At 46.6% G+C, this 24,098-nt stretch overlaps 1 protein-coding gene across 1 annotated transcript in view; it reads right to left on the bottom strand.

The window, feature by feature from the left end:
• Window positions 1-5,060: 5,060 nt before the first annotated feature.
• The window catches only part of ELAPOR2 (endosome-lysosome associated apoptosis and autophagy regulator family member 2), a 103,672-nt gene continuing 84,634 nt past the window's right edge, over window positions 5,061-24,098 (bottom strand). The window contains exons 16-22 of the mRNA XM_082240109.1: window positions 19,044-19,233; window positions 18,180-18,276; window positions 13,014-13,115; window positions 11,890-12,016; window positions 10,405-10,583; window positions 8,541-8,706; window positions 5,061-7,501 (exon numbers count right to left, since the gene is read on the bottom strand). Of these exons, the coding sequence (XP_082096235.1) occupies window positions 7,442-7,501; window positions 8,541-8,706; window positions 10,405-10,583; window positions 11,890-12,016; window positions 13,014-13,115; window positions 18,180-18,276; window positions 19,044-19,233 (921 nt within the window). The 3' untranslated portion in view covers window positions 5,061-7,441. The remainder of the gene's footprint in view (window positions 7,502-8,540; window positions 8,707-10,404; window positions 10,584-11,889; window positions 12,017-13,013; window positions 13,116-18,179; window positions 18,277-19,043; window positions 19,234-24,098) is intronic.

Genomic DNA, 24,098 nt, shown 5'->3' with positions numbered 1-24,098 from the left:
GAAACCTCTGTGGAGCAGACTTCATAGGGTGGCAACTGTCAGCCTGCTGCAGCCAGAGTTCCTTGCCAGTGCAGGTAGTAGTCCACATGCTTGCACCATGACACTGAATACACACCCAAAAATGGGGACATATTATTCACAAAGCTTAGAAGAAGTACCCCCAGAGGTAAATGGCAACTGCTTTAAATCTGAGCACATAAAAGAGGCAGTCAACAGTGATGGGCTAGTCCTGTTATTATGGTAAGGCAACACTACCTTGCTGGTTAACTTGACAAATTGAAATTTTGTGAACCTGAAGGTTTCCACTGAAACATGTTGAGCAATTTCCTATCTTATTGCTGTTTCCCTATATTTGCTAGTACCATATTGAGGCTTCCTTGGCAGAGTAAAGGAGTAAAATATTGGGGTTCTGCCCAAGATTAATCACACTCAAGTAGATCCACTGATTTCAGTGGATTAACTGCATGTATAACTTAGTTGGATTTCACCCATAATTAAATATTGCAACATCCTGTTACTTGAGATCTACCAGGGAAGCCCTTCTCATTATGCGATTACCAAGCAAGGCTCATCCTTTTAGAACTCATAACAGGGCCTTCTTGGTGATGGCATCCCGGATGTGAAACATTCTTATCCTGGAGGTTAGATCAGCATCAACACTGTTCAGTTTTGGGTGGCAAGTGAAAACATTTCAATTTCCATCAGACCTTTTGAGTAAACAGATTTGGCCCATGTGACAGTGGTGTATGCTGAATTTTATACAGTGATTCATTTGCTCTGTAATTTTGTATCTGATTTTAACTTCATGTATGTTGTATGTTGTGGCCCATCCTGAGATTGTTTAACAATGAAGGGTGGGGTATAAATTTTTAAAAACAAACAAACAATGTCGTCTTATCTGCAAGAAACTCTTGTGTTGGGGCAGCCTGTACCTCCAATGCATAAATATTATTATTATTATTATTATTATTATTATTATTATTATTATTATTATTAGGGAGAGGCATCAATGAACAAAAACATTTTGCAGAGTAAGATAAGTAAAAGACCGGTCCAAGCCCTGATGAGTTTGCAATTTACAGGTGACTATTAGTCTCTCTCTCCAAGGCTGGGAGCGCTGTACACACAAATGTAATGGGGGATGGAAATTGGTCCTCTATGTACAGATTTGACTGGTGAGTGTGATATGAAGAATTACTCAATGTCAGTTAAATTAGCTGAATAAATGTAGACATTTATTAGTTAAAATAAAGAGTTTTAACAACCTCCACATCTCAAAAAAATAATAATAATGAAAAAAGAAAAAGAAATGAAAACAGCAGCAATTTAATAACCAATATGGCTACACATGATACAAGAGAGATTCCAGTTGCACAATCAAAATTCAATTGGGAAAATCTCAGACTCAGATTTTTGGAGAAACTTTTAAGTAGCTTCCATGAACCACTCTAGAGTTATAAAAAGTTATGTTATAACCATGCTTCCAAAATGTGCCATTTCATGCTGGAACTTTCACCAGCCTTTCTGCCCTAGACAATGGGCAGCCCCAAGACTAAACCGTTTTTCTCCACCAAGTGTTTCATCTCTGGTCCCTGATGCTGCCCTTGATGACATCATTCTCAGACACCATCCCACAGAAAAGGCAGGCAAGGGCTTATGTAATACATAGTTTGGAGAAAAAAGAGGCTCTGACAGAAGCCCTTTTCAGGCATTCCATATGAACATCCATGCAGGCATGGGCTAACCCTGACCCCTAGATGCCAACATCATGCACATCAGCCTGGAAGTATGGAGTCACATGGGGCTCCCTCCATGGGATGCAACACTTTTCAATTAAGGTTCAAGTCTCCATGGAGAGAGACCTTTCCACATGCAGGGCTGCCTCCAGACGGACACTGATTGTCAGGGCAAGGCTGGCGCTCCAAGTGGCATCTAGAGGCTGAGGCTGGTCTGTCTGCGCAGGAGAGACCCTCCCGAGGTCCATCATGAAGACGGCAGTGGCTAGGAGTCTCCAGCTTCTCACTCCAAATTTGTACTGTTTTAATAGGTTCTATGTTCTCTTGTCTCCACATTGTTGGACACTACCCTGGTATTTTATGAGACAGCAGTACAGAAATACTTTTATGAATAAACAAACAAACAAATAGAAATTCTGTTCTGCATAATCAGAACAGAGCTTTATCCATGCTTCCCGTGCTGTTCATGTGGGACTCGTGAGGTCTTCCTCTCAGCTCTGAATACCAGCCAATAATCAGGACTCCTTGCTCCTGCCCTTTCACTCTTGATCAGTTCAAAATGCTGAAAATGTGTTCTTGTCCAGGGAAGTATGGGCATTCTCCCCCAGGTTCAATAAATGCATAACAGCAGAGACAGAAACCCAATCAGACACAGAGAAGCACTATTAACATGTTAATAACATGTTAATCTTTGAAGGATGAAATTGGGTGTCCCAAATTTGAAAGGAAACTGATGTGAGCATAGAGGGGTGTGTTATCTGCAAGGTTTAATGGGAAAAAATAATCATTTGACAAATGTTGAGTGGTGGCAGTAATAAACATGAAGGTGCTTTGGAAATGAACAGTGAAATGGTGTATGATGAAAACTAGGGGTATTTCCCCCCAATCCACTCGCATCTCAGCAGTGATAAGGCATTGCTGGCAACGTGTTTGCCCAGGGAGGCTATTAAGAAAGCAAAGGTCTTCACTTTGGGGGAAACTAGAAATAACCATACCTTGTTCTTTAGGGCAGTGTTTTTCAACCATTGTTCCGCGGCACACTAGTGTGCCGCGAGATGTTGCCTGGTGTGCCGTGGGAAAAATTGAAAAATTCGAAAGATTTTAAAAAAATAAAAAAGTCAAATTTTCCCCCACTAGGCGGGCGCCGGACTGTGTCCACCCTATTTTCCATCTGTCCTGGGTGGGGATCAGATCGGATGGGATCGGATGAGAGCGGACTCTCATCCGATTCCCCATAGAGAGTAGCGGGGTCCGCAACGTTTGATTCCAGCCAGAATATCAGCTTTGTGTTCAGCCAAACAGGCCCAGGTTGTACACTGAATAAAGTATTTTATAATTTTTCATATTTCTGTTTACTTACTATTTCATAATAAAGTAATTATAAAATACTTTCTTTGTGTTTATTTGATTCCTATTCAAGAGAATTACTTTATATATAGTCAATATAGGCACAGAGTTAAATTTTTTAACATTTTCTAATGGTGGTGTGCCTCGTGATTTTTTTCATGAAACAAGTGTGCCTTTGGCCAAAAAAGGTTGAAAAACACTGCTTTAGGGAAAGAGAGAAAAGGAAAACAAATTTACTTATTTATTAAAAATATATGTGTATCCTGCCACAATGAGTAACTTCCACCATTCTATAAGATCGCAATAAAATATAAAGTGATATTTAAAATTAATAAAATTAAAACAGCGTCAGCAGCACACCCACCCACAACAAAACTGAAGAGTCAACTCAACTTGAGCTGGTAAAATATAGTTAAGATCTTCTCTGGGTTGGAAACAAACAAGTCTCCATTGGAAATCTAAATATCAACAGAGAAAAGTGCCAGAATAGGCCCCCAGGCCAGGATGTCCACTAGCCGTTGGGATCCTGACCCAGAGCATCAACCAAAGAGGTGAATAAGTAGGCAGGATCTAGTGTGAGAAAATGACCTTGTCAACATCCTAGTCCCAAACTATTTTGGACTTTTATTGACCAGCACTTTGGATTGGTCTCAGAAACAGGAGTTTTGCTTTGCTGGATACCGAGGCTTTGGGAGGCAAATAACTTCTAATTATGATTTCCCTCTACCCAGTATATGTTGACTGACAACTGGCTCCAGTATCCAGCTGGAGCTCCCTTGCCTCCCAACTTCAATGAAGGGCAGTTTTTGCACTTTGGAGTTTCATACCTGCGCTATGTGCTAAGAGAGGTCTAAACCGCATTTGTCCATTATGAGTAGGTGGTATACGTTAACTCAAATAACAAAAGAGAATTTTATGAGACAAACAGCTATTATAAAAGTTTAAGAACAGATAACTTGACAAAGCAATGGGAGCACTGTATAATGTTTCAAGTGTGAACATCTGACTGAGGTGAAATTAGTTTGGTTTTTATTCAGGTGGACTGGGCATATGGTGGGTACCAAATTTTGCCCTCCAAAAATCAAAGTTACTTGTAGAACTTCCTTGCTAGGCAGAATTCAATGCTCTTTAGCAAAGAGGTGGTATATGCCAACAGCAAAGTGAAGCGCAGAGTTACAACACAAGCCCGAAACAGGACTGCAGGCAACTCCCTGTTGGTGCACAGGTTGCATTCCAGGTCAATGCGTGAAATCACATGTCATCAAACACCCATTTAAAAAGCCTGCAAACACCCTGTTCTGCCCCTGCCTCTGCTCCACCCCCATTTCAACCTTTTGGTGATGTTTCAGTGATGTCTTTATGACTTTGGGGGGTCATTTTTGGGTTCAGTGCTGTGCGCATGTGCACGGTTGTGCACGTATTGGATGCACCTAAACTGGGAGTTGCCTGGTTTAGAAACAAGAGGGAGTTATTAGCATGCTTTGAGAAACCCCAAGATTTACAGAAGTAGGGAGAGATGGCTCTGGGCCTGTTGGGCCTGTTGGGTGAGAAATGAAAACTTGGAGGGAAGGGGAACGGAATGGAAATGCTGGCTGGTACACTAAAGAGGAGCACTCCATTTTGTTGTAGATTTCTTAGCTTCTAAGAAGCAAAAAAGGAAACTTCAGTGCATAGCAGGCACTCAATCACAGCCGATGACATCAATGAGTCCAATGCATCCAGGGCTGGCCTTGGGGGTCCCTCATTGGATCTACCTGAATGAAACGGGATGTGCAAAGCTGGAAGTCAAAGAAAGAAGCACAACGTTGTTGTGGGCAGAGGTCTCTTTGTCGGTCTCAGATGGGGCTGATGAGAGTTGTGGTCCAAAACAGCTGGAGGGCACCCGGTTGCCAAAGGCTGTTTTGGGGATTTTGACAAATTCCCCACCTTGCCTGCCTCCGAGGTGGCCCAATTAGATGGTACACTTTAACCATGGACGACACTATAAAATGGCTTTATTACACATGGCCTTAGTATCAGACAGGTATACCACTACAACGCTGTTGCAATAAATACCAAACATGGGGGATGTTTTGGAAAATAATGGCCTAGTGGCAGCACACACTGCCTACGGAAGATTGCCAGATCTTTTCCAAATACCTTCATGGAAATCCATGGCTTAGAGAAAACAGAAGTGAGAAAGTACCATGCGTACAACTCTGAGGGTGCAGTTATTTCCACCTCTTAATCAATCCCTGAAGAAGAGGGAAGAGCAGCTCTACTTGAGGACTACAGATAAGAGAAAAATGTAAATAATCTCCATAAAGAATTTCCACGAGCTGGTTGATGTGGGGCAGGGAGGGTCCATAGCTGTGCACAGAGCACATGAAATGTACACAGACGGTTCCATTGTCAATCCCCCTTATCTGAGATGGGGCTGGGAAAGATCTCAGGCCAAGGCCCTTGGTGAACTACAGGCAGAGCAATAAAACTTGCTGGGCTAAAGGTCTCATATGAGGAAACCAAATGAGGAAGCCACATATTTTCATGTGGTCAAACTATACTCCACTCAATGCATCCGGAGCCATGGCAAGAGTCACTCAGCTACGGATACAGTTGCAGTGACTCAGAATGATTTCCGTGGTCAAAGTCATAATCTTTTCAGCTGTTGAAGGCATGGTCACCACTGATAGATTACTGCTGCTGTGTCTGTGGACGAGCCATCTCCCGCTACCCTGTTGAAGGAGCCCCTGGGCATTCCACACTTGGCGCTCAAGTCATCCGGCTAGTCCTCTGGGGCAATTCACCTGTAAGTCAGTGGGGTGGGGCAGAGGGAGGTTTGAAAGGGGACACAATCCAGGGGTTGACGCTGCCTTCACCTGCTTCAGATTAGTCCGCAGAATTTGAATTTGCAATACAAGCTCCAGTGTAAGAAGTTCTGTTTTGGTGAATGCATTAGGACCCGACTGCAGTGCTTCCCAGTCATTAGACCAGGGGCTACTTCAGACATTACTTTTCATTTCAAAAGGGTCAAGTCTCACACCTAAGACAACCTAACAAAAAGAGGCAGAGAAGTCACAGGAACACCAGAGTGTATCAATGTCTCTCTTTTGAGGCCCAAACATGTCAAATTTGGATTGAGTATTTCCTCCCAGGTTGAGGAATGACTTACAGAAGCACTCATGCATTGCCCCGGTCCAGTGTGCAAAGTGGCTGACCTCTTCGGGATCCCTTCTTTTTAGTTTATGAACATTAAGCGTCCTTAAGGGTAATTTCTTAAATGCCAAAAGCTACACGGTTGCTGCTTGACATGAAACTCAATCAAAGCTGCCCCTTGCATCCAGCCCACACAATCTTGACCATGTCATTGCACCATTTGGAATGGGAAGAATTGCTCCATCCCAAAAGGGCTTGCCATGGGAAGTAACATCCACCTGACTACCCTCCAAGCTAGACGTCTTAAGTCTCGCCATGTTCCTCAACTAGCAAAGTGACCTTCAAGTGAAGCTGTAATCCTAAACAACATCCTTACACAGGAGAAAACTCCACATCTGAGTAAACGTACACAGGATTGTACTGCTAGCCTTTCAGAGGCCTTCCATTTTAATGATGTCTTTCCACCTCCAGAAGTTGATTCTGCAGGAGCAGAAGTTGCATTCTCAATGTTAGGCAAAACACTACAGATTTACATTACAAGCACTCTCCTTTCTGAGGAGTAAAAAGAAGCCTGTCTGCAGCTCTTGGATTTCAAGTAGTGACTAGTGGTGTGATTTCAAGAGAAAGCCAGGATCCTGCCACCTCCATACCTCTGCAGATACCTGTAGTGACTAAGGAATCATCTCTATTCTTTCTAAAAGCCAGTCTCTGTTTCGGCTAAGTGACAAAAGTGATTGGGACTAAAAGGGGATACAAATAATGAAGCATGTGCCATGCCATGTAAACTTCATGTCAGGATATGACCTCTTTCTCAGGCAGTACAGAGTGAAGCAACCCACCTCACAGGGGCAGAGAACATTAAAGGGCAGCAAACCATCTTCTGTCTTAATATATTTTTACTACTCTGGGAGGTGCCATTTTGGGTTTTCTGCAGCAAGTACCCAAACATCTTGGGCTGCCACAGCCCATGTTTCCTCTGTCCCTGAGCAGACCTTCATTCCCAGCTCATGAGCTCATCTGCTTGACTTTCCTTTTTGGCAAGTGACTCAGTCTCACAATAAGGCAACAGTCTCTCGTGTTCTTCCCTGCTAGTTTCTTCATGTTGGACTGTGCAACATTTCCCACAGGAAACCACCCTTCAGACACAAACCAGGACATGTTAGAAATGTGCTCCTGCGTAAATCAAGATCAGGTTTGCTGGTTCAAAGGCAGAGTTAAAGTCTTCATATATTTTGAGATCTTGAGGATTTCAGCTGAACAGATTCAAAGCGGTCTTCCTTTTCCTGCATAGCAAAGAGATAAGTGCTTATATTATAGAAACAGATATAGATAAGATGCACAGATCCCATTCACACAGAGGGCTCCCGATCATCTCCCATAAGGATGTGATCTGTTCAGCAGCATTACAGTCCCAGATGCTCCCAGGCTGCTCATTGGGCCCATTCCAAAGACAAGTTAGGAGGTAAGGCTCAGTTTTGCCAAACACATATATCCATAGAATAGAATAGAATAGAATAGAATAGAATAGAATAGAATAGAATAGAATAGAATAGAATAGAATAGAATAGAATAGAATGTTTAACTAACAAATTATTTCAGGCCAGGGACTAAGAATTTCTTTACAGTTTGGGGTATGATGCTATGTTAATTATACATTTGAAAAGGTAAACTGTAAACAAAACATGTGGACACCCATGTTGCAAAGATATGCATCGTGCACACAAACTCATTTCGGACCCAGGACTGGCTGTCACTCACTGCCTAGTATACTTTAAGTGGCAAAACCAAGGTTTGCCCTTTATGTAATGTGTGAAAAACCCCAAAGCAACATGCATTTGCATACTGAAAATCCATGTGAGCTAGTTAATATATTCATGGTTTGCTTGCTTGTTTTTTTTAAAGTCAACACTATCCAGGAAACAGAGCTGGACTGGAATCTCAAAATCTCACTTCTCAAATCAACATATTGGAAGCCTTGAGAAAATCAATATATATGCTCTTTGAAGCAAAGCTTTTATTCATTTGGTTATTTGGCCTCACAACCTTCATAGAAAAAACATTCTATTTTGAAAGCTTTTACTGTCTAAACACCTATTTTGTGGTTTTCTGTTAGCCACCTTCAGATCTTGGTGAGGTTGGGATGCAAGTACTTCAGATAAATAGATATCCTTATCTCCCATCCATTCTATGGGAATAGCAGGGAGTAATTCAGCCGTGCTGCTTTGTTCCCAGAACCAATAAGAAATGGCATATCAACCTGCACACTTAAAAAATAGCCTGAAAACGATATATAGCTGCAAATTACTGACAGCAGTGGCTCACCTTGGTTGCCAATGATTTGAGTTTTCCTAGTAATGACTGTTTGTTTGAATATACTATTTCTTCCTCGTTATCTTCCCCTTCCATGATCGCGCAGCTGTCAGCAGCAGGAAGCTCACATTCTTTTGAATTTGCTGTCATCACCAGTTTAGAATATTTATACTCCAACCTAAAGGGTATAAATGGAGACAGTGGCATTTTTGTCCTATCATCTTCCAACACATCAAACCTTGTGACAAAACCTCACTATAAGAATTCATGACGGATTTTAGTATTGCAGATTTGTCAGAACTTAGCAGCTAAAGTAGCCTTTTCCCAGCTTGGTGCCGTCCAGCAGTTTTGGACTCCCACTCCCATCAGCACCAAAGAGCAAAGTACCAGGTGGAACTCAAGTCGTAGATCATTCTCAGATTTAAAAAAGAGTCGACATGACGTGACCCACAGAAGAGACCAGCAGGGCTTAAAGGGGCCATGCTTGGCTGTGGGTGCAGCTGACCCTTGTGGGGGAGGCATCAGATAACATCTTTCTGTGCAGTTCAGCTTCCTGAGATTCTGGACCAGCCCCAGCCATCCATGCTCCTAGACAGCAAGGGCTATCCAGGGCAGCCCCTTTCATTGGGGGGATGGAGGATTCCCCCAGAGCAACAAGAGTCTTTCTGGCTCTGCAGTGTTTCCACTTGGTTCCTTGACTTTGACCTCCAGAAGCATCTCCTGCCATCGTCCCCGCCCCCGAGCTGCCATGACACCACAGCAGCCTTCTGCTTCCAGGACACGGTGCTTTGGATCTCCCAAAACCTCTAGACCCAACTTCCTTGGGCCTCATTACGTATTCCTTTGGCCACAAAGCTAAATTTCCTGCACATCTTTTTCCTGGCTCCAACTGCCATAGCTTTTGCCTGGCACATGAAGATGTCTAACGAAGGCGCCAGGCGAGTCTCCCTGTGGGGAGCATTCCACAAATGGGAAGCCACCACAGAAAAGGCCTGTTCTCGGGTTGCCACCCTCCGGACTTCCCATGGAGAGGTCACACAAAGAAGGGCCTCAGAAGACAATCGCAGGGTCAGGGTTAGTTCGGATGGCGAGAGCTGGTCCTTGAGGTACTGGGATCCTGAACTGCGTAAGACTTTATAGGTCAAGACCAGCACTCTGAAATGGGCCTGGAAACTAATTGGCAACCCATGCAGATGTGCCAAGATTGGCGTTGTATACTCAAGCGGTCTTGCCTCCGTGAATACCCTGGCCACTGAACTCTGTGGAAGCTGGTGTTTCCAAGTCATCTTCAGAGACAGCCCCACATATAACACATTGTGGTAATCTAACCTAGAGGTTACCAGATTATAAAGGACAGAAGCTAGGTTATCCCTGTATAGACAGGGGCACAGCTGGGCTACCAGCCAAAACTGATGGAAGGCACTCCATGCACCGAGCTCCATAGTATGAAATGGCCTCTGCTATAACCCCAGTAGAACTGGCGCCCCTGGTGGAAGCCCCAAATTTGCTCTGTTGGTGTGGCCATGAAGGCCTGATCTCGCCGCCACCCTACAGGTGTGCTGCAGTGCCACCCATGTGGGGAGAGCAGCTCCGTGCAGGGGCAAACATTGCTAATCTTTCATAATATGGTGCCCTGTGCAATGCCAAAATATTCTCAATTTTGCATAGCAGCTTCTACAAGAAAGCAGTCAATAAAACTAAAAGAAGAAACTCAGATAGTACAGAGAGATGGATATTTGCTCCTGGGAGAGTATACCCAAAACCATCAGGTAGCACATGGTTAAGCAACAGATGGTGGCCCAAGTATACTGTCCACTGACAAAGCTTCTGGTCAGTTAGGTATCATGTATAATCTTATGGAACACAAAATACTTACTTTTGATTTTTCTTCCAGAAATAGCAGGTTAAGGCAATCAGCAGGACACCTGTGAAAGCACCAACACCTGCACCAACCTTTAGCCAGAACTCCACTGTTTCACAAATGATTGTCTTTTTTTCAGGCAGGGAAACCCCTTTTGTACAAAGCTTTGGTTCATTCCATACATATAAGGTTTCCTAAGGAATGAATGAATGAATGAATGAATGAATCATTTTTAAGCCTGAAATCTTACACACGATTACTAAGGAGTAAATCCCACTGAACTCACTTGGACTTACTTAAGAATAGATATGAATAGGATTGCACACAAAGTCAGTAACTTCCAAATTGCATGGCATGAGATTACATGAGGGCCTCCTGGTGGTTCCCTCATTGCGAGAGGGAACCAAGTAAAGGGCCTTTTCGGTAGGCATAACTGCCCTGTGGAACACCCTCCCAGGGGATGCCAAACAGATAAACAACTGTGATTTTTAAGAAATCAGAAGGCAGCCCTGTTCAGGGAAGTTTTCAGTGTGTGTTGTTGTATGGTGCTTCTACTATTTTTTAGAGTGCCTAGAGTGGCCGGGGCAACCCAGTCAGATGGTCAGCATATAAAAAACTTGTTGTTGTTGTTGTTGTTGTTGTTGTTGTTGTTAAATTATAAAACCGTTAAGGCTCCCACTGTGGATAATTGGTTCACCTTTAGTGCAGGGACCAACTGACTGAAGCCTTGCATGGTCTATTTTTAAAAAATTAACTAGCATCTCAATGGTCTACTGATTTCCATTAAATTTGCAAAGGATGGTTGCATACTCATTCAACTCTTAAGTGTTCCTGAACAGTATATAAGAAGTACCTTACTGAAATTTAAGAAGCACCTTGCTAGGGAGGTCCGCTCAGCCCAGGATTCTCGGCAATAATTCCAGCAACCAGCAGGCAATAGGAATTTATATATATGCATATTATTTAATGGGACATTATCCCTTTACTGTCCCATGAAACCATATTCCAAGTAGCTAATACTCTAACCCTTTCCTGTGGATTCAGGGCATCTTCTAGCATTTATCTCTATCCCCAAAGGCTTTAAAATCTATGCAGTGCTTTTTATAAATAAAAGAAACAGAAAGTGCCACCCTTTTAACATTTGGAGGAGGGGAGGTACCTGTACTGCGTATCCTTGAGTACCCCCAGGAAAAAAAGCACTGGCTCTATGTAAGTTGACCAGAGGTCAGCTGATGGCCTACAGACCACTTCTTGCCTTGCACTCCTCCTTTGGTATTCATGCCGTGTTTTGCATAAGGCCTAAGATTAATAGTGTTTCATAAAGTGCCTTATGTTTCAGCTGATTCCTGAGGAGGAGAATCCTGTTCTAAAATCATGTCATGGCCCTCTATAGAAGTTTGCACGTGGCGTGTTTCTAATGCCCTCCCCCCCCCCTTGGGATTGCAGTTGGAAACTCCAGCCTTCTCAGCCCCCTGCCTTGATGTGCAACCTGTTTATTACCTGATGCCCCTTTTTACAAGCCCCTTCAATCTCATGATAGTCCTGCTCTGTGCACAATGGGCAGGCTTCTGCACTTTCCCACAAGAAGTGGAACGTACACCCATCACAGGTACCAGCAGGGCAAGAGCTAAAAGAAGAGAAATGCTCGTGTTATAAACGGAAATGAAGAAAGCTTTGGGGGGTTAGTTGAGTTCATTTGGAACATTTGTGATATAAAAAGTTACAGCATTTCAGCAGGAAGCATGCAGTGACTGAAAACAAGGCCATATGTCCAACCCTAAAACTTCTGCAGGGGCAAATAGCACTGAAGCAGGGATTATGGAGACCATCATGAGCACAAATCATGATGAATGCACATTAAAAAGGATGCCTGGAGGGGCCCTGTGTTCTGGGAGTACAAAACAAAATATCTGTTGTCATGCCATTGCTAGGTAGATACAGCTCTGACCACATGCAGATCCCTGCACAAGGAAGCTTCACCACAGCAGAATGATAGGACACAATTTTGAGGCTAAATCTGTCATAAATGACAGGGCTAATTGATACTTGCATATACGGCTCTTTAGAGTTCATCATTCACCTATAGAATACTCAGCCTGAAGCTGAATGGGTGAATTGTCCAATGTCTGAATTGATGGACTGCAGATATGAAAATTCTGCCGGCTTTGATCTGTGTCTAAGAATTGGAAGTCCCCACCTAATGTTGTGGTTACAGGAGCAACTCTAACTGAAATAAGCAATGGTGCACGTGTGTGAAACTCTTCACAAAACAGAGGACACATAATTCATTTAGTCCTGTGAGCCTGCCATTCCCCTTGCAGCCATTGCAACAAGACTTGGCTGATGGTGCTCAAGACTAAGGGGGCAAGTCCTAACTTTTTGCAGGTGGTTTTCGCTGCCTTGGTGGCCCTTAGATCAGGGCCTTCAATCATCTTGTAACACAGCAGGGTCCCGTTCTCTGCATTTCCTGTGGTCTGACCCCAGATCTGTGACAAGAAAGAGTTTTGCCATTCCATTACAGTTTGCAACTAGTTGTGCTGGAGGACCAGTTTGGAAGAGGAATGGCCAGAGATGGGTACATTGTCATGAGCTCTCCTATCCCTGGTGTCATCACTAACAAATACCTGGGAACTGAAATTTCTCCCTGGTCAGATTTTGTTGGGTTACATCTCAGTATCACGACAGAAGCTCGTCCATTTTCACAAGTGGCTGTAACTCTTGAAGACCTAAGCAGAAATGAAAACAATTTGTTTGTTATTTTCGGCTTCTGCTTTCCAAGAGGACCTCCTATACGTGGTGTGGCACCCATGGTGGTGTGGCACCTGGCGCGGTGGAGGGTGCGTGTTGCATGTCTGGGGGGGATGGCCGTGATGGTTCGCCCCTCCCCGATGGTGCCGGGGCAGCGCGCTCCCCCCCCCCATTCCTCCGCCAGTGCATATGTTAGCATTTAATGAACGAGCCTAGGTATCTATGAGGAGTTCAGTAGTTTTTGCTTCTGGTCTAGCACAGCTTGTTGTGTCATCTGAACCCAGCAAATAACAGTTTGTTAACCACAGCTAAGTTCACCATGGTTAGTGATAAGCCAGAGTTTGCAGGGCAGCAGTTGAAGAAGGAGCAAAAAGGGTTTTCTTGTGTGTGTGTGTGTGTGTTTCTTTGTGGCTGATTAGCTGTTTTCCCTGTGTAAAGGTCAGAGGGGGCAGGGTTTCTGTTGAGGCAGGGGATTAGCTGTGGGAGGAGCTTATCAGAGTTTGCAGGGCAGCGGCGCGTGCCTAGCGGCGTGCGCAGTTATACCCATCTTTTAGATTTAGGGGAGCTAGTCTCAAACGTTTGTTGGGGGAGACCTAGGTTTTTTTTGTGGGGGAAGTTATTTGTCCTGTCTTCAAGCTTTTTATGATGGAGGACCTCTGTAGCCACCCCCAACGACACAATCTCAAGATGGAAGGGGAGGGAACAGCTGCAGTCGCCTGCGATTCCTGCGCAATGTTTGCCATCTTGCCAAAGGTTGCAGGCAGCTTTACCTGCAGCAATTGCATGTTGATTGCCCTTTTAAAAGACAAAGTCCAGCAACTGGAGGAACGTGTAGCTACGCTCCAAAGAATTAGAGAGCTGGAGCTCTTCTTGGAAGCAACAGAGCACACCGTCCCCACCAAGGAGGAGACAGGGGACTCCCCCGAGAAGGAGGATAGTTCACCAACACAGGAGCCAGATATATGGAGAAACGTGACTCAAAGAAGTAGGAGGCCCAGGGTTCACTCTGATTGTTTAGAAATACACAATCGCTTTGAGGTCCTCTCCCCTAGCATGGAAGACGAAGAGCAGACTCCATTTGAGGATCTCTCCCTCATTACAGTCGATCAGGTACATGAAGACGAGCAGCAAAGTCAGTCCTCAGGGAATGTGCAGGCGACCTTGGAACGGACAGCTCACGGAAGAACCCCGACCAAACCCAAGAGGAGGCGTGTAGTGGTGATAGGGGATTCCCTACTGAGGGGAACAGAAGCAGTGATCTGTGGGCCTGACAAGATGTCTCGGGAAGTGTGCTGTCTCCCCGGGGCTAAGATCCAAGATGTAACTGAACGACTGCAAGGAATCATAAAACCCACTGACAAATACCCCTTCCTCTTGGTTCATGTGGGAACCAATGACACTGCAAGCAATAGCCTCCAGAAGATCAAAAGAGACTACGAGGCTCTCGGCAGGAAATTGAAGCAACTAAATGCACAAATTGTCATCTCGTCTGTCCTCCCAGTTGAACGACGTGGCCCAGGGAGAGAGGGGAAAATAGTGGAAGTGAACAGCTGGCTTCGCAAATGGTGTAAACAGGAACGGTTTGGATTCTTAGATCACGGACTGCAGTTTCTTGAAGATGGACTTCTGGCAAGTGATGGGCTGCACCTCACAACGGTTGGGAGAAATGTTTTTGCCAAAAATCTCAGAAACCTCATCAGGAGGGCTTTAAACTGACTAATGTGGGGGAGGGAGACAGTGCTCCTGAAGGTAGATCATCCAAATGTCATAGACCAAATGGAGCAAACAGCACGTGGACCTAGTGGTGGGAGGAAAAAATCCTTAAATAAGAGACACGGGGGAATGATTAATGGACTTCAATGTCTGTACACTAATGCGCAAAGCATGGGAAATAAACAAGATGAGCTTGAGCTCTTGGTACAGCAAACTAAATATGACATAATAGGCATCACTGAAACCTGGTGGGATAAGTCCCACGATTGGAATGTAATAATGGGGGGATACAATCTATTTCAGAGAAACGGACCAGACAAGAAAGGAGGAGGAGTGGCTTTATATGTCAGGGATGTGTATACCTGTGAAGAGATCCAAGATTTAGAACCTCAAAGCCAAAGTGAGAGCATTTGGGTCAAAATTAAGGGAGAGAAGAATAACAGAGACCTCATTGTGGGAGTTTACTATAGATCCCCAAGCCAAACGGAGGACATAGATGATGCCTTCTTGGAACAGATGGCCAAGCATGCAAAAGGAAGGGAGATAGTAGTAATGGGGGACTTCAATTACCCGGATATTTGTTGGATGTCAAACACAGCCAAGAGCATAAGGTCAAACAGATTCTGGCCTTGCAGACAACTTCATTGTCCAGAAAGTGGGAGAAGCAACAAGAGGAACAGCCATTTTAGATCTGGTCCTAACCAATGTTGATGACCTGGTTAGTGGGGTAGATGTGGAAGGATCATTAGGCGCGAGTGATCATGCTCTTCTGAAGTTTACTATACAGCGGAAAGGAGCAGCCAAGCATACTAGGACTCAATTTCTTGACTTTAAGAAAGCCGACTTCATAAAACTTAGGGAAGTGCTGGGTGAGATCCCATGGACAGCAATACTAAAAGGAAAGGGAGTTCATGATGGCTGGGAGTTTGTTAAGAGGGAGATAGTAAAAGCACAACGTCAGGCAATACCAATGAGACGGAAACATGGAAGGTGCCTAAAGAAGCCAGGGTGGCTATCTAAAGAACTTTTAACGGAATTAAGATTAAAAAAGGATGTGTACAAAAAATGGAAAAGGGGGGAAACCACCAAAGAGGAATTCAAACAAATAGCCAGCACGTGTAGACACAAAGTCAGAAAAGCTAAAGCACAGAATGAACTCAGGCTTGCTAGAGAGGTTAAAAGCAACAAAAAAGGCTTTTATGGGTATGTTCGTAGCAAAAGGAAGAACAAAGAAACAATGGGATCACTCAGAGGAGAAGATGGTGAAATGCAAACAGGGGACACAGAAAGGGCTGAACTCCTCAATGCCTTCTTTGCCTCAGTCTTCTCCGATAAAGAAAACAATGCCCGACCTGAAGAATTTGGAGCAAATGATTCAGCAAAGGAAACACAGCCCAGAATAACTAAGGAGATAGTACAAGAATACTTGGCTAGTTTAGATGTATTCAAGTCTCCAGGGCCAGATGAACTGCATCCAAGAGTATTAAAAGAACTGGCAGATGTGATCTCAGAACCACTGGCAGTCATCTTTGAGAATTCCTGGAGAACAGGCGAAGTCCCGGCAGACTGGAGGAGGGCAAATGTTGTCCCTATTTTCAAAAAGGGGAAAAGAGAGGACCCAAATAATTACCGCCCAGTCAGTCTGACATCAATAGCAGGGAAGATTCTGGAGCAGATCATTAAGCAAACAGTCTGTGAGCACCTAGAAAGGAATGCTGTGATCACCAATAGTCAGCATGGATTTCTGAAAAATAAGTCATGTCAGACTAACCTGATCTCGTTTTTTGACAGAATTACAAGCCTGGTAGATGAAGGGAACGCAGTGGATGTAGGCTACCTTGATTTCAGCAAGGCATTTGACAAGGTGCCCCATGATATTCTTGTAAAGAAGCTGGTTAAATGCGGTCTTGACTATGCTACCACTCAGTGGATTTGTAACTGGCTGACTGACCGAACCCAAAGGGTGCTCATCAATGGTTCCTCTTCATCCTGGAGAAGAGTGACTAGTGGGGTGCCACAGGGCTCTGTCTTGGGCCCGGTCTTATTCAACATCTTTATCAACGACTTGGATGATGGACTCAAGGGCATCCTGATCAAATTTGCAGATGACACCAAACTGGGAGGGGTGGCTAACACCCCAGAGGACAGGATCACACTTCAAAACGACCTTGACAGATTAGAGAACTGGGCAAAAACAAACAAGATGAATTTTAACAGGGAGAAATGTAAAGTATTACACTTGGGCAAAAAAAATGAGAGGCACAAATACAAGATGGGTGACACCTGGCTTGAGAGCAGTACATGTGAAAAGGATCTAGGAGTCTTGGTTGACCACAAACTTGACATGAGCCAACAGTGTGACGCGGCAGCTAAAAAAGCCAATGCAATTCTGGGCTGCATCAATAGGAGTATAGCATCTAGATCAAGGGAAGTAATAGTGCCACTGTATTCTGCTCTGGTCAGACCACACCTGGAGTACTGTGTCCAGTTCTGGGCACCACAATTCAAGAAGGACACTGACAAACTGGAACGTGTCCAGAGGAGGGCAACCAAAATGGTCAAAGGCCTGGAAACGATGCCTTATGAGGAACGGCTAAGGGAGCTGGGCATGTTTAGCCTGGAGAAGAGGAGGTTAAGGGGTGATATGATAGCCATGTTCAAATATATAAAAGGATGTCACATAGAGGAGGGAGAAAGGTTGTTTTCTGCTGCTCCGGAGAAGCGGACACGGAGCAATGGACAATGGACCAAACTACAAGAAAGAAGATTCCACCTAAACATTAGGAAGAACTTCCTGACAGTAAGAGCTGTTCGACAGTGGAATTTGCTGCCAAGGAGTGTGGTGGAGTCTCCTACTTTGGAGGTCTTTAAGCAGAGGCTTGACAACCATATGTCAGGAGTGCTCTGATGGTGTTTCCTGCTTGGCAGGGGGTTGGACTCGATGGCCCTTGTGGTCTCTTCCAACTCTATGATTCTATGATTCTATGATTCTAAGCCAACTTCAAGCAATAGTTTGCGAAAGCAGCTCCCCTCCCCCCCCCGCCCCCGGTAAGTTTAACCACAGTTTGGAGTGCAGACATAAAACTAAACTGTGGTTAATCTAAAGCAGAATATTCCCTTCTCCTGGTGACTGTGGCTTGTCTGCAACTAAGAGAGAGAGAGACTTGTTGAGTAAAATGTAGTAACAGCTGGAATGGATATAATAAATTGTTGGTGTCCCCTGGTTCTATAGCGTTGGCCTCTTATAATTGTGTGGATTTCCTCTGAATTTTAACATTCCAGCAAAGAGTAAAGCTTAATGCACCTGTAGGGTTGATGCTTCTACTTACTTGTAATAGAAATACACATCAGGTATTGTCTTTTCAGAATGCTCAAATATTTCCGGCTTAACATTAATATTTCCCAGAGTTGTTTCAATGGTGGCTCCTGCAAATAAAAATAAAAATAAATCATCTCAATATCCTGAAGGAATAAATGTTGACATTGAGAAAGAAAGTTCTCTCATATTTTATATATAGTATACACACACACATTTATATATACAGTGGTACCTCAGGTTAAATACGCTTCAGGTTACAGACTCCGCTAACCCAGAAATAGTACCTTGGGTTAAGAACTTTGCTTCAGGATGAGAACAGAAATCGTGCTCCAGCAGCGCAGCGGCAGCAGGAGGCCCCATTAGCTAAAGTGGTGCTTCAGGTTAAGAACAGCTTCAGGTTAAGAACGGACCTCCGGAACGAATTAAGTACTTAACCCGAGGTACCACTGTACATACAATGAAGTGCCAGCATTTGAGAAAAATGCAACAGTTCCCAAATTTAGCAAGGGCGGGGGGGGGGGGGCTGGCAAGAGCATGCATGGGCTTCCTCCTGAGGCCAGCCTGGTGATGGGCAGCCATGAGCCCCTCAGCAGAAATCATCACCCAGGCAAAAGGCACTGCCAGGCACTGCCAGGCACAGAGGGAGGTGGCCATTGTAACACGGGGTGTGATGTCAATGCAGGAAAAGAGGGTGTCCTTTTACACAGTTTTTTGGCAAGGCATTCTGGGAACGAGGAGGAGGAAGCAGGCTGGCTGAAGGCAGGCTGGGACAGAGGCACAGGGGATTAGGCCATGTAACCACCTCCTCCTCTCCTCCCGTGGCTTTAGAGCTGTTCAGCCTTGATCAGAACAAGCAGAAGATTAAAGCGCTTACCGAGAAACACGTCTGCAAGGCTGCTGGAGTGAAGTGCCAGAGCAGTTCGGAATCCCTTGCTGTCAGGTGGGATGATGGTAGACTGGCAGACAAAGGCCCGTACAATGTCGGAATAATCTTCTGAGTCAGCAACCATATCCTTTAGCTTGATATCTGTGATATTGTCTGCACAAATTGCTGTCATTTCTCCCTGTAGACATTAAATGAACAGGGAGATAATTTTCTTGTTTTCATGCTGGATTTCCTACCCTCTTGCAAATCAGAGGTCAGGCACTTCTTTCTGCAGCTGAAAACCAATTTGCCACCAAATTATAAAAACAATCACAAAACTTGAGCTGCACCATCATGGAAGAACCCAGGCAATTCCTTTAAAGACCATCAAGTAGTTACCCCCTTTAGAAAATATATAATTAGAACTGATCTTGAGAAATAGCTGTTGCTTCTTTTTTAAGGTATCCATCAATGAACTATGTTGCTGTCTTGCAGGGCATTTGAATTGCTAGCTAAACGCAGTTTGGCCTTTAGATAATGATACGCCAGCTCACTAAAACTTTAAAGTGAGAATTTGGTGAACAGAAGGGGTACCTTTCATGGAAGGCATCAGCAAAATGGCTGGCATATTTCACCATGTAGTGTCTGACTGTGTTATTGCACCCTAATTATAGACCTCTTTAGTTTTCCCAATAAATCAATGTGGAAATATTTATTCATATTTGTCAGGGGTTCAGGAGCAGAGGCAAGGGCAAGGGAGGAAACAGAGAGCGAGGAGGAGGAGGCAGAAGAAAAGATGAGTGATGACGACGACCCGAGATCTCCGAGTCTTTCCAGTGAATCAGAAGATTCACAGAAAGGAGCACCAGTGGCCAGGGCAAGGGGGGAGCCTAGGGGGACACCCCAGGAAGATAGAGCCAGAGGGGACTCAGAGGGGAGCAGTTGGAGATCGGGACCAGCGTCACCGCCAGAGAGCAGGGAAGAGGAAGGGGGCCAGGGATCAAGCGCTGGCAGCTCACAACAGGAGGGAGGGCACGAGTCAGGAGTGGCCACACCTCCATCAGGGAGCGAAGAAACGGTCAGACGGAAAGTGGAAGGTTGGGCGTGCGCGCCAAGTTCAAATGCACAGGGAAGTGACGCAGTAGGCAGCCCGGAGAGGGAGCCAGGTCCTAAAGCCCGGCGCAAGGAGACAGAAGGGTCCGGGGGGTCGGCGTCGGAGGAGTCCCGGAGGGAGGAGACCCCGGGGGGCAGAGGGACCCAGAGGAGAACAGTCAGGCGGAAAAGGTGGAGCAGGGCTAGGATATTAAGTTGGTGCACAAGGGGCAGAGACTCAGACGGAGCTTCGCCGATCTAACCATAAGACGTAGAGTTGCACGCAGCAGCTTGAGAATGGGAACTGTAACTCAATAAAGACTTTTACTTAATGATCGCTGGCTAGCGTGATCCTCTGTGAGCTAGGATCGGGGAGCAACTCTGACAGTAAGCTCCGTCTCCTAAATTGTGGGCATCTACGGCCTCACGGAGAGGAGAGAAAGCGGGTGCCTACTAGCGAGCTCACGAACGGCAGACAACATGACGGCTGAACAGCAGATAGCGGAACTCAGAGAAGCAGTGACACGACTGAATGCCGAGGCACTTGCATCCAGGAAGAGAGAGGAGGACGCAGCTGCCGCCTACAGGGATCTCCAGGTCAGGTTGGAAGTGCTTACTAAGCAAGGGCAACTGACACCCAAACCGGAGGGGATTGGGTTGGGGAGACGAACAGGCGGTCTGGTCTCTCACTTCGATGGGAATCTGCAACAGTACCCCAACTTTAGAGCAGATGTAATGTGTGCACTGCAACTGCTGAACAAAGACTTTAGAGATGAGCAAGAGAAAGTGGGATTCATCATGTCCCATTTGCATGGAGATGCTAAAGCATGGCTGTGCAATTTGTGGAGGGATAAGGATCCGGCGCTCCAAAATGCGGATGCCTTTATTAAAGCGATGGATGGGTGCTTTTTATCAAGCATTGACGTGGATCTTGCTCGGCAGCAGATACATGGACTGAAGCAAGGGAGGGCCAGCGTAAGGCAGTACCATGCCCGCTTTTTCGCTTTGGTCAGTGCCCTGGAATGGGACAGAGATTCGGCTCCTGTAAGAGACCTGTTTTGGGAGGGCTTGCACGGCTCGGTTAAAGATGAAATTGCGAGGGGGGAGAGACCCCGGACCACGCAGGAGATCGTTCAGAGGGCGCTGGCGGTGGGGGTGCGGCTGGAAGAACGTCCGTGGAGCAGGGACGAAGGGCGTGGAGGGCGCGAACCAGCCAGGGGCTCCTCCTTCCTTCCCAGAGAAGCAGCGCGTGCGCAATCCACGCCTCCGCCAGGAGGAGGAGCGGAACCTATGGAGGTTGGAGGTGCAAGGGCTCAGTCAGCAGCCAGAGCCCTAGCACCGGGAGCAGTGAAAGCGAAGCCTCCTAGAGGGAACAGGAAGTGTTATATCTGCGATGATCCACAGCATATGGCGAAAGAGTGTCCCCGGAGGCTCCACAAGCACACTGCAGCCTCAGCAATGGTAACTGCAGCAACGCAGCAAGGAGAACCACAGCAGGGAAACGACGCTGTCTGGCTGGAGGAAGAGGCACTGGGGCCCAGTCAGACGTGTCAGTGAAGCAGTCCCCAGAGATTTTACAGCCCATGGACCCCCTCCCGCCCAAGCCAGTAGTGAGGCTCACCGCATCGCTCCAGCTGCCCAATGGAATCACCATGGACGTGCCAATTACCATCGACTCAGGCAGCAATGCGGACTTTATAGGGCAGGACTTTGTCGACCGGCACGCCATACAGTTGCTGCCTGCCACGCTGCCCCTGCAGGTTGTCACGGTGGATGGCAGGGAGCTGCTAGGGGGGCAAGTGGTGAAGCAGACGCCACCAATGGTGATGCGACTTGGGAATCACAGGGAAATCATCAGCTTCAACGTCACTCAACTATCGGACACGCCCATTGTATTGGGCATGAGCTGGCTGGACAAGCACAGCCCGACGCTGGCTTGGTACCAGAGGCAGCTGACCTTCGGCTCTTCCTTTTGTGCTGAACACTGCATCGTGCCCCGGCAGGAAGGAGAGGAAGAGGAGTCACAGCTGCAGCTAGGCACGCTGCAAGCGGTTCCCCACAAGTACGCAGAATTTTTGGAGGTTTTCTGCGAGAAGGAGGCAGACAGGCTACCCCCCCACAGACCATATGACTGCAAAATTGACCTGCTGCCGGGGGCGGCGCTGCCCAAAGGGAAGCTGTATTCCATGTCTGAGGACAAACTGCAGGAACTCAAAGAGTTCATAGATCATAATTTGGAGCGCGGTTTCATCCGGGAGTCCAAGGCAGCGGGGGGCAGTCCTGTATTCTTTGTTAAGAAGCGGGACACGCCCCAAAAAAGGCTTGTAGTGGACTATCGCATCTTAAACAGTGTGACCAAGCCATCGGACTTCCCCATGCCCGAATCGATGACCTCCTCGCAAAGGTACGGAAGGGCAGCGTGTTCACCAAGTTGGACCTGCGAGGGGCGTACAACCTCATTCGCATGCGGGAAGGAGATGAGTGGAAGACAGCCAAGTTCACGCCCCTGGGCACCTACGAATATAGAGTTATGCCTTTTGGATTGCAAAATGGCTCCCACGTGTTTCAAGCGTTCATGCATCACGTGTTGGCGGGGCTCCTCTACAAAACGTGCGTCTGTTTCTTGGATGACATCCTGATCTTTTCGGAATCGCAGCAGGAGCACGACAGACACGTCAAGGAAGTGCTGAGCAGGCTACAACAGCATAGGCTTTACGCCAAGCTGGAGAAGTGCCAGTTCGACGTGACGGAGGTGGATTTCCTGGACTACAAGTTGTCTGACAAGGGGCTCGCCATGGACAGCGCCAAGGTTCGAGCAGTGTTGGATTGGAAAAGCCCACGCAACCGGAAGGAGGTCCAACGGTTTGTCGGCTTCGCGAACTTCTATCGCAAATTTATCAAAGGCTTTGCTATGCAGACGGCGGCCATCACGGACACGCTCAGCTCCAAGAAAAAGAAGTTCATCTGGACGGAGCAGGCGGAGCAGTCCTTTCAGGCACTCAAGCGGCTCTTCGCGTCGGAAGAGCAGCTGCTTCATGTCAACCCCAGCAGGCCGATGAGGGTGGAGACAGACGCCTCGGACAGAGCCGTGGGAGCAGTCCTGCTGCAGAAAGACCCGCAGGGGGCTTGGAGGCCAGGAGCGTTTTACTCCAGGAAGCTCAGCAAGTCCGAACAGAATTACACCATCTGGGACAGGGAGTTGCTGGCCATTCATGCAGCGTTCAAAGCGTGGCGGCACTTCCTGATTGGCGCCAAGCACACGGTGCAGGTCTGCACGGACCACAAAAATCTGGAGCACTGGCACACGGCGCAGTTCCTGAACCAGAGGCAGATACGTTGGGCTGAGTTCTTTGCGAACTTCGACTTCCGAATAGAGTATGTCCCGGGGGACACCAACATCATGGCGGATGCTCTCTCCCGTAAGCCGCAGTATCTGGAGGAGGCAACGCCAGCGGCCGCCATGCACATCTTCGCACCAACAGTGTGGGCGTGCGCTGCGGCAACAGTTGACCTGGAGGCGGTGCGACGAGCGTTGCAGGATGACTCCTTCGCACAAGCAAAGATGGCAGAGGTGCACAGGGGCACGGCAGCGACCGACGAGTTCCAGCTGCGAGATGGATTGCTCCTCCGTAAAGGGGCCATCTACGTGCCAGGAGACGAACTTCGCGCCAAGGTACTGCAGCAGCTGCACGACGCGCCCACTGCCGGGCACTTTGGCAAGGAGAAGACGGTGGAATTAGTCGCCAGAGACTTCTGGTGGCCCGGAATGAGAGGGGAAGTCGCGGACTACGTGGCGAGGTGTGACACCTGCCAGAGGGCCAAACCAGTGCACAAACCGCCGGCCGGACTGTTGGAACCGCTGCAAACTCCGTTCGAACCATGGGAGAGAGTGGCCCTGGACTTTGTCACGGATCTGCCCAGCTCGAGGGGCAAGACGGCCGTGCTGGTGGTGGTGGACTTGTTCTCCAAGAT

Source organism: Podarcis vaucheri (assembly GCF_965113315.1).
Source record: "Podarcis vaucheri genome assembly, chromosome: 10".
Lineage (NCBI taxonomy): Eukaryota > Metazoa > Chordata > Lepidosauria > Squamata > Lacertidae > Podarcis > Podarcis vaucheri.
This window is presented reverse-complemented; position numbering and strand designations above follow the sequence as displayed.